At 41.2% G+C, this 16,324-nt stretch overlaps 1 protein-coding gene across 2 annotated transcripts in view; it reads left to right on the top strand.

The window, feature by feature from the left end:
* Nucleotides 1–16,324, top strand: part of trps1 (trichorhinophalangeal syndrome I) — a 106,264-nt gene that overhangs the window by 45,337 nt on the left and 44,603 nt on the right. For both annotated transcript variants that reach the window (XM_034124880.1, XM_034124881.1), the window contains exons 3-9: nt 2,467–3,168; nt 3,526–3,644; nt 7,407–8,007; nt 8,333–8,547; nt 8,997–9,207; nt 9,698–9,932; nt 14,710–15,499. In XM_034124880.1, the coding sequence (XP_033980771.1) occupies nt 2,467–3,168; nt 3,526–3,644; nt 7,407–8,007; nt 8,333–8,547; nt 8,997–9,207; nt 9,698–9,932; nt 14,710–15,499 (2,873 nt within the window). The remainder of the gene's footprint in view (nt 1–2,466; nt 3,169–3,525; nt 3,645–7,406; nt 8,008–8,332; nt 8,548–8,996; nt 9,208–9,697; nt 9,933–14,709; nt 15,500–16,324) is intronic.

The raw sequence follows: 16,324 nt of genomic DNA, 5'->3' as shown, positions 1-16,324 counted from the left end.
TGATAGAAGGCAATGTCACTCTTACTAATTCCCTTCCTGTTCTGTTAACTAAAATAGTTCATCGTGTTTTGATTAGCGCTTCGATGAAACTTTTTGAGTCATCACTGAAATCATATGGGGCCGATGGAAACACAGTTAGGTCAGTCAGGGCTTCTTAGGTCGGGATTTCGCCTTCATTGCTTTACCACAACGATCTGTAGTTTTCCACTGTGTGTGTGTGTGTGTGTGAGTGAATGATGAATTCTGACTGGGTGTGGTGAACATCAGATGAGATTTTCCTCTGCTCACACACACACACACACACACACACACACACACACACACACACACACACACACACACACACACACACACACACACACACACACACACACACACACACACACACACACACACACACACACACACACACACACACACACACACACAGAGAGAGAGTGTGCCAGGGCTGGTCTAGGCGTGGGCCCTTTCAGACATAAATTGCTTTATTTTAATAGTTGTATGGTAGAGAAAGAAGGAAAGAGAGAAAATGGTAAAATACTATAAAGGCTATATAGAGAAAATTGGATTCAACAAAGAAAGCACTGCTCTTTTTCGTGTGTTTTATTTTCTCTTTTTCTTCCTAATTCACTGGATTACATCACAGGGTTTTTAAATCAGGGTCCTTTCAATATGTTTATGTCCATCTCCATGTGTTTGTTATGTGATTATCTGTTTCAACTACATTCCCTTGTACTTCTCTTTCTTTAGAAGTGTGAGTGTTTTGATTCCGATGTGCTCTGACTGTTTGCAGTCTGCTATCAGTAAAGGACAACAAGCATTTATCTCTCACACTAACACAGAGGCAGTCACAGGGTCGCACGCATGCTATCTCATTCCACACACATCATCAAACATGCATCACACACACACACACACACACACACACACACACACACACACACACACGTTCCCCCTCATGTTGTATTGATCTAAAAGTGATCAGTTGTTGGCGTCTATCAGGCATATGTTGGGTTTCACTGTGTTTATTAACAAACACACACACAAGCAAACAAACACACACATTCACTTGGACACACACACACACACACACACACACACACACACACACACACAGCACCAGCCTATGGGTCAATGGGTTGACTGGGATTACCACTGAATATCAACTGAATGACCACAAATAAACATGCTTGCTCACACACACACGCACACACACACACACACTCGCGCGCAGTATCTCTCTGTCATGACTCTGTTGTGAACAGAACGACCACAATTGTTCTCTTTTCAAACAAAAGGAACATTATGGTTTAACATAAAACACATGGTTAGTTATTTGATGGCTTTGTATAGTGATTATAAGGGAGGGGAGGGGAGAGACAGTGGGGGAAGAGGGACAACAGAGGGGGGAGATGGCAGCAACAGAAAGAAACATTTTAATGATGAAATTATTGTCGCAGTTATTCTGACATGCGAAAGAGGGCACTAGAGAATTTTAAATAACGGACTGAAACGCAAGGTAAATGCATTTGTAAGTGCTTTTTTTTTAGCTTGAAGAAGTATTTTACACTGATTATAATGGTGGTGACGGGTTGATGTAGAGAAAATCTGAGTAATGGGATTTAAAATGATAGAGAAATCAGACAAAAGGAGAATAAAGACGAGCAGGGAAAATGAAGGACAGGAGGTGACGCAGAAGAGATGAGAAAATGAACATTTTGGGAGCCAGAAAATGAATGAAAGGCAGAGATGCAGGAAAGAGAAATGAGTGCTGGAGGGGATGAATTGCAGTCTGCCGCCTCGCTCATCCATCTTTCTGATATTGGGTGTGGGGTTTGATGTGGTTGTCTGTTGGCCTCTCTCCCTGTCTCGCTCTCATCTCCCTGTCTCCCCCATTTCTGCCTCACCCTCTCTCCACCACCCCTCCCTCTCCCGTCCCTCTGATATGGTTTGCGTTTTGATGTGGTCATGTGTTGAAGATTCTCACGGATGGTTTCCATAACGATAAAAAAGATTCACTCCCTGGTTTAAGCGCGGGATAAAAAGGCAAAAAAAGTTTCACTTAAAGGATGCGACAAACATCCCCACACACAAAAAAAAATGTCTCCCAGCTGAGATGTTTCTGATTTGCCGGGACTGTTTTTCTTTGACGAGGTTTGTGGTTGAGGATTGTCACAGATTTTAGCATTCAAAGAAGTTTGTAAATTGAATCAAAGCTGTTCTGTACACATACATCATTGTCAAAAAACTGTATTTGCTTGCGTTTGTGTCTGTACTCCATATTATATTTCCGGAGTCGTGCAGACACCTTGGATCTCTTAGTTTCTTGATTTAAAGGGATTATGAAAATCTGCTCGATATTTTCATCTCAAGCAGAACTTGTATTCATAAACAATGCCTTTATGCTTTAGTCAATGCCAACAAAACATCAAACTGACTTTTTTTCTGTCTCTTTTCATTTTTCAGAGATGGTGAGGAAGAAGAATCCCCCTATCCGGAGTGTTGGAGGTGAGGAGGAGGAGGAGGAAGAAGAGGGGAGGAGGCCAGCAGGAGAAGAGGAAGAGGAAGGAGAGGAGGAGGGGAGAGTAGGAGCGGAGGCCGAACGAATAAACCGACCCTCCGAACCAGAGTCCTCCGATCGGATCAGAGGAGATGAGGAGCAGGAGGAAGAGGAGGGGGAGAGCGAGTGCGTGTCCTCGTCCGTCTCTCCTTCATCCGTGGGCGAGCCCTACAGCAATGAAGAGAGAGGGAGGAGGAGAAGGGGAGGGGGGAGAGCCAGAAAGGCGGGAGCGGCACTGACTGACAGACCCGAGAGCCAGTCGGAGGCTGAGGATGGGGAGAAGGGGGTAGAGGAGGGGGAGAGGAGCGACAGAGACAGAGGGGAGGCCGACAATCTCTCCGCTCCCCACCTCCTCCTCCTCCCCAGACAGGAAGGAGAGGAGGAGTCGACAACCGACACCCCTCCGCTGTCCTCCAGCCCCTCGCCCAAACTCCAGGACTTCAAGTGCAACGTGTGCGGTTACGGTTACTATGGCAACGACCCCGCTGACCTGGTGAAGCACTTTAGGAAGTATCACCTGGGTCTGCACAACCGCACACGGCAGGATGCTGCCCTCGACACACACATCCTGGCCCTCCACAACATGGCCCCCCAACACACACCTCTAGGTAACTCCAGCTCTATGTCTTCACTTGAGTTGCTTTGTATCCATGGTGTTTTATATTTGCAGCTCTTATATCCACATTTGCATGAAATAGCTGTACATATATAAACATTCTGGATACACTGCTGGATCAAGTTTTCTTAAATTGTAGGGGAACGTTTTATTTATTTAGATTTTGTTAAGTTGTTTTTTCAGTATGCTCCGATTGCAGTTGTCTTCAACAATAACTTGTTGATCTAAAGTTTTCCTTCTTCCCAGAAATCAGACATATCCTGACATTTGTGTGTCTCTCTGGCAGTCTGACCCCTCTCTGTTTATCTTCTTCTACACCTCTGACCCCTGCTTGTGTTTCTGCTCCCAGATACTATACAGGCAGGACAGGGCCAGAGGATCCAAGCCAAAGAGTTGGGGAAGACGAGACCAGATGTGCACATTCAACAGCACAGGGCTGTTATGATGAATGGCACCTATGACATACAGGTAAGCACTCCACACAGTCAAAAGCACAAATGAATAGATTTAAAATGTGTGATGTTGCACACCTTTTTTTCCCCCCACTCGCACTAAACATGCATGCGTACCATTAACACAAAACCTCTACACAAAGCAAGCAGAAATAGAGCCACCTCCACAATAAGTAACAAGAAAAATCTAAGTAAAAAGAAAAGTGATAACAAAAAACCATAGAGGAAATTACTTATTAAAAATGGCTCAACTTTTCTTGTTTGGCATTGAATTAACTGGAAAGAGGGTAAAGCAGTCAACGGATGGAACTTAGACTTGCTTGTTGAGTAAAATCCTTGTTCTCCTCAGTCCAATAAAAAGCCTGACTTATTAGAAAAGTGTACAGTACAGTTGGGGCATTTGCTGTACGTTGATTTAGTTTAATATATCTATGTTCTTCTGTGAGAGGACCATGTTTACAGTGGCTGCAAACAATGTGTGGTCATTTCATTAAAGTTCACTTTCAAAGCATACCAAACGGACATTCAATTCAAAAGATAAGATACCACTGGAGTCATAGCAACAGAGATGGGTCCATAAATATATATCAAACAGTGAGAGTGACCAGCTTTGAAAAACACAGAAAGATCTACAGCTTTAGATACAATGCAGTACTAATGCATCTGTTTAACATCTTTGCATCTGCTTTTCATTATTTACAAAAAAAATGCCTTCCGTTCTGTGACAGAAAAATTCAGAATATGTAGCATTCCTCTCATTGATATCAAAGTTACTTGGACTGTTTCTACTTGTTTTTGAACAATACCCAACTTTTAAAAGACATTGCAATAACACTCACATTGCTGCATGATATAGTTTGACATACTGTATTAGAACACTTTAAAGAACTCAGTATGGGTTAGAAACTTTGATCCAAAACACTTGACACATTGATTGAGTTAACAATTCACTATAAGCATTTCTTGTAATAAATCTGTGAATCTGGGCCCATAACTGAACTGAGTAATTTATTGGGTCGAACAATCTGCAACAGATTTGTAACAGAGTGTGTGTGTGATTTGGACAGAGAGGCATTGTGGTGCACGTTATAAAGTTTTATAGACTGACAGATGGACAGACAGACACAGAAAGGTAGGAAAATAGCGCACCTGGCAACGGGCTGCACAGACATGTACATCCGTGCTCCGGCACACACACTCTAACAGGTTCACCGTCTGCTTCACAAATCACTTGGAGGCAATGCATTTGTACATACACAAGCACCGTATTCATCATAGTGTTTTAAATGATGGCTAATAAATGCATATCCTGCGCTAATCCCTCATATTCAGGACTCAATTTGTAAAGAATTTGAACAAGGACCGGTATCCGTTGGGAGCTGCTTAGCAGGATAATGACAGGAATTCATACTTCCTTCAAGAGAAATGTCCTTCATATATTAAAAAGATTATTTAATTTGTACGTTGTTATATAATACTCCATCAGAGCACATTCAAAAGTCAAATTAAATTCACACCTGCAGTCTGGACAAAACAGATCTGACAATCAATGTGTGGATAAATGCATGGCTTCAATGATTTAGATCATTGAAGCCATGGGTAGAATTACCCAAAGCATTTTTGGCCTCATCGAATTTAATGAATACGTTTACTTACCGAGTTGATTTCAAGTTTTATGACAAATGCAATATGTTCTGTACATATATTGCAGCCTCATAATTGTTTTCCATGATTTTTAGAGGTTATAATATCCCATTTCTCATCAGCTAATAAGCCATTTCACATATAACTTCCCAAATAACCATAAAATAGACTTTGCCTCAGACTTAAAAATTGCGTCAACGTTAACGACGTTACAGTTGCGTGAACAGTAGGGTTTTGTCTGAAACATGTAAACAAGATGATCTAACAAACGTGCGTGTTTATGTGTGCACGTATAAGGAATAGTCATGGAGTTTCATTTCACTTAAAGAAGTCTGTAATGGCAGTAAGTCACGTAATGGACGCAGATACACACAGCAGTCAAGCACACACACGCACCAATTCAGAAATAGAAAATCCAGTGGGCTTAAGTCGTCATTATGAAGAAAAAGTGAAAGTATAAGAAAAAAAACGAATGAAAGGGGTCTCTATTCTCTCCATCCCTCGCTTGCTTTTTCTCTCTCCCGCCCACGTTTGGAAAATTCCATGTTGTCATTTGCTAAGGCGAGATGCCCTGTCAACCAATGACATTGCGGGAAAGGAGACTCTGGGAGGAGAAGGATATGGGAGAGAAGGAAAGAGAGATGGAGGAGGAAAGGTTAAAAGAGAGTGGAAGAGACAGACAGAAAGGCTTTGAAACCAGTACTTATAATCGACTGTAAGGCAGTGTAATGAAACAGCTGTCAGACACGTTTAACTTTCTTTTTCTATCTCTGTTCTCCAGTAGTCTCTCTCATCATTTGTCTTTGTCTTTCCTTCACCTTCTCCCTCTTTTCTTTGCCCACTACTTCTTACTCCACCTCTCTGTTCCTCCACTTTTCTTTCAACGTATCTTTGTTTCTCTCTATGTCCTTCCCTCTCCCTCTCATGTTTCCCTTTGTGTCTTTCTGTCCAGTCTGGCTTGCTATAATTACTTGATGTTTGGCTGTTCACTAATTGCCAAGGCAGGGTCTGTGGGACATGATGATTGGATGATTGCTTTTATGAGATCACACACAGTAATAGCTCTCATTTAGCCTTCTGAATGTATTCCCTTAATAAAGCTGAAATGTTCAAACACATATTAAGCAATACTTATTTTGCTCTTTTTGCCGCATGATCTAAAAAGAAAAATATTCCTCGCCATCTTACTCTGTCTTTAGTGGCTTTCTTTTTATCTACATGCTTTAATGACTGTATACGAGCTCAGGCAATAGCTGTTAGTTATTATTATTTCCTGCTCATGCTCCTTGTCCATAAAAAAAACAGTGAGAGTTTAAATAATCAGGTTTTAAATATGAAAAGGGAGAAAGAATAATTTCCTCAGTGTTATTTTTCAGATGAGTACAAATGATGACCTGGATGGCAAGAACAAATGAATAATAGAAGGTTCATTTTGAAAGTACATTAATGTGGTTCATAATGAAGAGCATGAAAAGAAAGTGTACGCAATAATGTAATAATTGAGATAATAACCAAAACGACATTTGCACTTGAAGTATCAAGCTTAATGAAAAAAATGATATAACCATATGTCCTCGCTCACCTAAAATGAAGCTTACCGGTTGCATTTTGTTCTTGCCAAACCTCCATTACAAGACTGCCAATAGTCAGCATTAAATCAAAGATCTGTAAAGATACAAATCCATATACTAAAGTCTTACGTCTAATGTCAGTGTAAGACTCGCCAGCATGCCTGCTCACCAGTATAGTCAGCAGCACAATATATCTCCTACAGTCAAGGGGCTAACCTAATAAAAAACAGACGAGTGTCAGGTTGCTCGCTCAGTAATGCAAAAATCTTGGCCCGATACTACAGTAGAGCCTGATAGATTTGTTATTGGTCAGTTGGTTTGAGCAGCCTTTAATTATCTACAGTGACATGTAGAAAATGATGGATTACCTTTGTTGTGAGCTCATTTCACACGTCTCTCCAAAATATACTGCCCAGGATTTAGAAATGACATTGATGAATGTATTATTTGGTGGTAATGGCGGTGTTGCCAAGTCATGTTTTGGAAATTCAAGTAGTATGTCTGTATGATAAATATGATTTTTATCCAGATGTTACAGTTTTCTTTTTTCTGCCTGTCAACAGGTGACGCTAGGTGGCACGCTAATTGGGATTGGCCGAAAGACCTCTGACTGCCAGGGGAACACAAAGTACTTTCGCTGCAAGTTCTGCAACTTCACCTACATGGGCAGTAATTCCTTAGAACTTGAACAACATTTTGTGTCCTCGCATCCAAACAAAGTTAAAACTCCGCCAACCACTCCCCTGCTGGCCTCCAATAACCTGGCAACGCACGACAACCAGGGGAAGGGGAGGAGTCAAATCTTGGACGGAGCCGAGCGAGTCGCAGTGAGAGCGGAAGACGATTCCTTGGCCGGGTACTACATCCCAGTCAGGGCGTGTTCTGATTCGTCGAGCTGGACAGGGGAACCGGGTCACGATGCTGTGCAGACGTATTATTGGTGTAAATTCTGTAGCTGGAGTTGTGAGTGGTCAGGAGGCTCAGAGAAGCTGTTAGAGCACTATGAACAAAGACACAGAATTAGCACGGGAGGGACGATGAGCCCCAGTAACTCTAACCCTGGGGGGGTGGACAGAGGAGGGAGGAGAGAAGGAGGAGAGAGAGGCCACGTGTCCTCCAAAAGCCGCAAAGATCTATCATCCAACCCTTCCGGCACGAGCCAAGGTAATGAAACACGAGAAAGTGAAATGTGGTTGTAAATTGCTTCACGTGTTTTTCAGTAGAAAGTGTCTACATTAATGGAGAATAAGATTAATGATCATGTGTAAGAAATAGCTGTCTGATGATTGTTAATTTTTATGATGCTCTTCCTCGAGACTGACTTGTAGTTACAGTATTTGCTGTTAGAAGCACTACAATAACACTTGACCCTTGCTTTTTATTGATTATAGTGCTTGACACGACTTGCCTCTGCTTGTTTCCTGGCTCTTGTTTTTCTTCCTAAACACAGTTTTGTTTAACAGACCTTTGCTCTGTTTTCTGCTCCTAGGAGACACAAACAGCAGTGATTCAGAAGCAGTCGTGACCAGTTATAACTGTCAGTTGTGTGATTTCCGGTACTCGATGGCCCACAGTGCTGATGTGATCGTAGTAGCACCGTTACTACTGCACTACCAGCACAATCACTCCATCCACCGCTGCTGCATTCAGCATTGCATGTACTGTCCACAGGGCCTCTGTCAGCCCCAGAAGCACCTAGGGGAGGTGAGATTAATCAAATATTCAAATGTTTATTTGCTCGGTGTATTGGTGTTTGCTTGGCAATTAGAATTGAGCTGTTCTGTAAGCACAAGAAAATAAACTGTAATATATGAACAAGTGTAAAAGTTAATTGTTCCAATTTGCAGCCTAGTTAAAATCCCCCCAATCCACCTACACACACTCCACACCCTCCTTTGTGCCAGCTGCCAAAACGAGGGCTGCTGCAGCTGTTAAAAATGCAAAAAGGATGGTTAACAGCCAAAATTGGGGGTGGCATCATTCAGTTAATGATGCACATTCATACTGGTCCCCTCTGACATCACCTGTGTAAAACACAATCCCATCACAACAAGAGTAAACATAGTCAAAATTCACCTCGTACACAGTTTTATCAGTCACTAAAACATGCAAAGTTCCATGCTACTTCTCACTAAACATCGTGTCATCAATAGGTGTCTCACCCCTTTGCCTGTCGGAAACCCACCTGCCCTAAGTGCTGCTCCAAGTTTTCTACGTCCACCAAGCAGCAGGACAGCGTGGGATCAAAACCTGCCACCTCCACCTCCCCCAGCATGACCCCTCCTTATCCTCGGGGTGACTCTGGTGTGATTTCCGGATCAAGTTCTCACCTCTCTAACCCTGCACATCCTGTCGTCACACAAGGTAATCAAAGGCATACATTATCGGGCATGTTTTGTCTTTTTTTGCAAGTCAATAGGAAAGGCAAGTTTATTTATAGAGCACCTTTCAACGCAAGGCAATTCAAAGTGCTTTACAAAAATGAAAGACATTAAGAGCATTAAGAAACATATTATAAAATGGCATTTAAAAACACTCATTTAAAAGCACAGATTATGAATAACAAAGGTACATGAATAAAAGTTACAGTGCAGTGTGAGATACATATATCTGACATGTTTAGTTCTGACTCTCAATCATTGCTAACTTTTTAGCAGAAATTTTTATTTGACCTCACTTTCTTTCTACTTTATTTTTGAACTTATCCTTTAGTTATTTCAAGTGTTTCATGCTAAACGAACCCTAAACGAAAATTCTAATCTGCAACCCAATATTCCAAAGATTCCACCAATAGAGTCATCATCTTCATCCTTTGTCTCTGTTTTCTCTTGGGTCCTGTTTTTTTTTTATCCAGGTGTCACCCACTTGTGTGATCAGTGTGCGTTTGCCACCACCGACATCGACGTGTTGCTCCAGCATTACGAGAGCTGCCACACCCTGATCAACCTGAAGGGGGCATCCCCACATGTCAAGGCTGAAGAAGATGTCGGGGGCGACAAGGAAGGAGGGAGAGGAGAAGAGAAGGAGTACTCTTGTACAAAGTGTCACTTTATCACAGAAGTGGAAGAAGAGATTTTCAGACACTACAGGTAAGAGACATGGGATTGGAAAACATAAATATAATACTATTATTGGTATTTTATATAATTCCAAATTATGTTTTTTCCCCCAGGTTTTACTCATAGATATTCACGGATTTGTTGTTTTTCAGTATTTTACTATATCTATACTGAATTGAGATACCAATTTTCGATTATTTCCCCTCTCCAGATCTATAATAGTTTTGTTTCTGTTTGCAGTATTTCAGCCTGTGGATACCATCACACATTTTTTTGCCCATTTCATTCTGTGATTTATGACATTGCCTTTTGTCAGTGCTAGAATTGTGTACATTTCAAATACTGACAGTTTGAAACTTATCAGAAGTTGTAAATGAGGCTCTCACTTTCTGTTCACCAGAAGATCAGCACCAGGTTCCCTTACCTGCTGAGCTATCTATGGCTTAATCTAATCTTGGAATCAACTCTGCGACATGAAACTCTGAAAATACATCACTACCGATTTAGCACTGCTCCTGTATAAACGCCAGACTGGATATGGACAGTTTTCTTTAAGCATGAAAATTGATGCAGCAGAACCCGAGATTTCTTTTTTATTCCACACATTCTTCCCTTCTAGAACCTGCTGCCTACGTTACGCACAATGCAACTTGACGGCTATATTTCAGTCAGAGATTAGGTCGGGTTATAATGGCAGCAGAAAATGTAGCCTAGAGCAGCTAGCCTCAAGCACAGAAGAAGAGCAGGTACAGAGGCCAGATATATTTTCCCTTTTCAATGTTTTTGTTTCAGTTTTCCCCAAGTGATGCAATTAAATTGCTTGCAGCTCCCTCTGGAGCCACAAAAGGCTTTATACAACTTGTTTTACTTCTGCAGTAATACTCCCCAAGACATGTATACAGACTTTGATTTGTAAAATAGGTGTTATCTTATATTTATGACTGCAACTGGTACTTTTACTGACTATCCTTCCTGGAGCATCTTTGTCTAAAGAGGATCATCCTGTCAGTGTATAACCAAAAAACTAAAGATAGTTTGAACCTGTTTTATTTTTCATATGATGCTCAGCAGTAAAACGCTTTCTTTTGACTGCATGTGTCTAATGGTAAATAAGTCAGAAGCTCAGTTTCACAGACTTTTAAAAGCCTGACAAGGTCAGACTAGACTCCAGAGCCAATGTGTTGCCCACACTCACGCCCACACACACATGAGTTTACAGTGTCATAGCCAGAAAATGATAGAGAAGGCTATGAGTTGGGATGGGAAAAAGAGAGGGGTGGAGTGGGAAAGTAGGGACAGGATACAGACTGTGAGGCTGAAAGGGAACTCAGGATTGTGTGAAATCTTTTTGACTAAGTATTGATTTAGATTGCAGATCTGAATTGCTTCTTGATATATGCTCATACACAAGTTCTTGCTTTCTGGCACACACATAAACACACACAAAAAATGACAGTCTGACAGAGCCATCTAATACAGATTTCTGCTGCAAATCAATGAAAGATTTAAGGGTTTGATTCATTTCATGGTGAGAGCAGAGAAAAGAAGAAGATGGAGAGTGAAGGAAAAGAGTTACAGACAGACAGGGAAGAAAAAAAAAGACGATATATTGTATGAGGCAAGGAGAAAGAAAGACAAAAAACCGAGGGTGAAAGTGAGAGAAAGGCGACAAAGCAAGAGGCAGAATGGGAGAGTGTGGAGGGGATTCAACAGTCCACTCACGTCCTTAACAAAATCTTAGCTCTGAATCTCTGAGTTAAAATCAAATAAAACTGAAATAAAGCCAAAAAGTTTCTCACCACCAGTAAAAATCACCTGAACACTAAAGGATTCCAAGACCAAGTTTCAGACAACAAAATTCAGGATTTAATTATAGGGTGCTCGGAACAAAGGCCTGAGGTGTCGGGGGAGAGAAGTTACCATGTGAAGCAAACTAATCAATCTCCCTTTCAACTTCTACACACAAACACCCTTACTGAGCTACTGAAGTGTGTAAGGTACAGACACAAGCCCACAAGAACACATGCCTTTCCTGTGATGGTTTAGAATGTTTGGCCTTCAAAACATTATTACACTTTCTAAACTCTTTTTTAAAACTTTTGGTATTGAATAAATACTGCCTTGCTCTCACTGTAATTACTAGCACTTGGTTAGTTTGTGTATGTGTGTAGATGTGACACATGCAGGTGTGTGTTGACCTCAGAGACTGCAGAGGTTGTGACCCTTAACATGGACATTTAGTTGATGCTGACCTATTAGATTGTCAACTTAAGGTGCACATACGTAAGCTAAACATGCGTGGCATGTGCAGGGTTGTTGCTATCGCATTAAATAGTTTTCGGTTGGCTTTTGTAGGCAGATTTAAAGCCTAAACAATCAAATAGGAAACTATGTTTTTTAACAACATGATCAAGTTAAGTGTGTGCTATCATAAACTACATAGTCCACTACTGCAAAATTATATTATTTTACCAGACATACACATTAGCATTAATTCATACACATTTCTAATCTAGGGGATATAATATTTTCTTGGACACATTCTTATTTTGTAGATTACTTATTACTTACCACTCATGATTGTGTAAGTAACTTATAAAGAACACAAGAAACACGTTATTTAAGGACAGTTTAAAACTCTAAAAGTAATGCTTTTAGACTGTTTCTTAATTTGTATTTCTAATACTTGATGTCATGTCCCATTTTACATTTTAATTTAATGTATGCAAGAAACACAAAGCGGTTGACAGGGTGAAGTTGGATTGGACCATTGCTTGTGTGGAATGTAGGATTTATATATATATATATATATATATATATATATATATATTTATGAATATATATATATATGATTTTTATTATTTATCATGTGTATGTTTGTGTGTGTGAGAGTGAGTACCAGTGAAAGGGCAAGTAAAAGAGGGCACCAGGCCATGTACATACATAGTGTGTGTGCTTGCATGTGTATGGTGATGACAAACAGAGAGGCCACTGTGTCTTTGTTCAGCATCTGGAGACATTTAAGTCCATTAGGTACAAGGTGTACTTTACTCACACACATTTCACAAATTTCTACAAATACCTTGACTAGGTTGATCTTATCAAGATGCTTTTTAAAGCCTCAACTTGAATCTGTCATTACCTAGGAAGTTTGTTTGCTTCAGCACTGGATAAAGGGCAACATAGGGACAGAACAGTAAATAATGTATACAGAGAAACTGAGGCAACAGAAAAAGGCACAAATCAGCACGCATTTATTTTAAACGTATACATTTCATTGATTGAACCTACATGTCATTACAATTTTATCTAAATTTAGCAAAAAACATGTCGGACAAAACTGTTAGACACCCTCTGCAGTGGCCTTGAAGTCCATTTGCATTACTACATTTAAGCGGCCACTAAAAGGCCAGTGTTTGGTTTGTCTGTTCTGGGCTAATAGACATGTAGCTGATTATTTACTAATGAAAAAATTAAAATTATATATCATTTTCCATTTTTGCCAACAGATCCTCTCTTAAAATACACACTGGTCCATTCAAGTTTCATTTATGTGTTTTCCTGCATGGAGAATTGTTTTGGCAGATTCTCATGACGAATCCATATGCATGAGCAGGGCTGGAACAGAAAAATGACAATTTCATAGTCCTTAGATGTTTGCAATGAAATCTTTTGAATGATTACATTCCAGTGTTATAAAACACTCCCATAGCAGGATGGCAGTAATGAGAAGTCACTGTTCAGAAAAACTCAAGCGAAGACAACAGTAGTGTCGAGCAAATTGCTGCTTTGGATGAGATGTGAGTTAAATAAGTGGAAACATTTTCATCCTACTTTGAGTCAAACATGCACAAAACAATGCTCCAAATGGACTCCTACTTCTGTCTAAACTAAAATAATAAGGACATGTTGGAATTTTTTTTGTTCAAAGTGTACTTTCAGCATAATCGATAAATTCGACTAATTTGATTATATTAGTAGACACAAAATATAAAATGGTATTGTACTATAAGTATGTATATATATGTGTGTGTGTGTGTGTATACAGTATATATACTCACAAATGTATATGTATATTTGACAGGTTTTACTTTTTACCTATAAGCCCTGAAAATGTAGAAGTTGCGCATAATGTGCCCACCTACAGACGCCACATGCAGGAGTCCAAGTTCTTGTTATCGATTGCCCATTGATTATTCCCCCGCACAGGAAGCATCAAAACAGTTTTTTGAGCCAGGAAAAACCCTGATCTTGTCCATCAAGTGTATAGCTGTTCAGTCAGAGCCTTGCCAACAGGAAGTGATGGTGGTTTGTTGATGGGTGATTCATTTCTTGTCATTCAGATTCATTTCCATTCATCGTAGTTTTGTCCTAATTCATAGTGATATAGTGGAACACTGAGTCACTTTTTGGCCGCAGCTCTGTGAAACTACCTGAGTGGTTGGAGGAAAGTGGATTTTTTTTTCGTCCAAATGTGATCGATTGCAAACATTTTTGGAATGTCTTTCATATACAGCGCATTAAAAGCTATTAGAATGCTTTTTACAATTGTAATCGATTGAAAGGTCAGACAAAATAATGTAGTTAAATGTTAATTCATTTGTGAAGTAACAAAAAAAGGTGTGTTACCGTGATGACTTCTCACTCACTGTTGAATTAAAGATAACTCCTAATAACATCTATTTTTCAACTGTTGAAAAACCTACAAAAACACCATTTATGTATATGTGTGGAATTATGCTGATCTGAATTAAAGTTTTTATTTATTTGTTGATCATTCACTCAGCTTTTCTCTCTCTCTCTGCAGGCGTGTCCACGCGTGTTGCCGTTGTCGACGCTGTGATTTCACGGCTCCTGATTCGTCAGCCCTCCTCGACCATTTTAACTCGGCCCACTGCCATGACTCGTCATTGACTTCCTTACCCACCTCACTCACGCCTTCGTTAACACTCCTAGCCAATGGTTGCTCAGCTCCCTCTACCTTAGCCATTAAAGAGGAAAGCAAAGGGGATCTTCGCCTCCTTTACTCCCTTGCACCACCTGAGGGACGATTGGCCGAAGGAGGCCGAGAAGAGGCAGGACGGGTGGTAAAAAGTGAAGGAGGTGAGGAGAAAGAAAGAGAGCGGGAGAAAGGCTGGGTGCTCGGGGAGACGAGAGGACTGGGAGAGAGAGGAGGTGAGCAGGCCCACGGGTTACTCTGGGTGCCTAAGGAGCGAATGGGACCTGACAGAGGAGCAGGAGGTGGGAGCCCCTCTCTGTTCTCCTCCCCCCTCTCACTGTCGTTTGTTTCAGCCAATCATGAGGCTTCGCAGCAGAAAAGAGGCGTGACTTCGCCTAGCATGGTTTACCTGGGAGACACCAAGTCATTTTTGGGAGATACCAAGTCACTTTTGGGAGATGCCAGGCTGTATGGAGGAGGAAGGCCAGGAGGAGCCACTGCAGGCGCAGGTGGAGGGGAGAAACAGAGCCGGATGCACCCACAGTTCACAGGGGGAGGAGGAGGAGGAGGAGGAGGGAGTGGAGGAGGAGGAGGGAGTGGAGGAGGAGGACAGGAGAAGGGAGGAGCCGCTAAAGAGGAGTCCCAATCCCTTCTACGGGTAAGTCAGAAAAAGTGCCCACCCTCTACTTCTCACATTCACCTCATTCTCTCCTTCAGCCAAATCGTTCTCCTTTGTCTCATTTACACCCTGATTTAAGCTTTGAGCTCTGACTCCCTGAAAGAAGGCCTTTGTAGCTAGATCTCTAAAGCCAGATCCTACCTGCTGAGAGCATTAGCTGTCAAAGTGCTTCTATTAATAGGCCTTCATCTTCGTTTCCTTTGAATCAGATGTGAGGATTAGACTTCATGCTGGGAACAGCTACAATGAGATCTCTAATTCTTCCTCATATTTAAAGCACTTATGCAGATCGGCGAGCTAAGTGTGTACGAGCGCCCCCACATTCTTGCGCTTGTTCATATCATATCTGAGCTTTTGTCCATGTGCGTATGATCCACTGACATCATTTCCTTTCCCATATGTTGAATCCAACTTTTGTAAAATTAGAACTTAACTCACAACATCGAGTAACTTTCCTGTTGCTACAGCAACGGGGAGGCAAACTGACAGTTCCCATGGTTACCACCTGTCAGTCAGTTTCCTCCTCCTACTTAGCAGCGCACAATGCTTTTCTCTTCACAGTGATGTCATGGACTGGTAGGAACAGACTGTGGTTTGCCAGCGCCACAGAGCTTATTGGCTATGATCACATTAGATCAGAATAGACTGAACTGTGTGTGTGTGTGTGAGTGTGTGTATGTGAGTGTGTACATGGGTGAGTGGTGGTATTGAGTTTAAGAGTAGTGTTTGTGGTGTGTGTATATGTCAGTGTGTGAGGACTGTATGACTTCTTTGTACAAGTTGTGGGTAGGTCTTGTGTGTGTG

The sequence above is a fragment of the Trematomus bernacchii genome, unplaced genomic scaffold (genome assembly GCF_902827165.1).
Source record: "Trematomus bernacchii unplaced genomic scaffold, fTreBer1.1, whole genome shotgun sequence".
In the NCBI taxonomy this organism is placed as follows: domain Eukaryota; kingdom Metazoa; phylum Chordata; class Actinopteri; order Perciformes; family Nototheniidae; genus Trematomus; species Trematomus bernacchii.
Note: the sequence above shows the minus strand (reverse complement) of the source record. Positions and strands in the feature narration are given on the sequence as shown.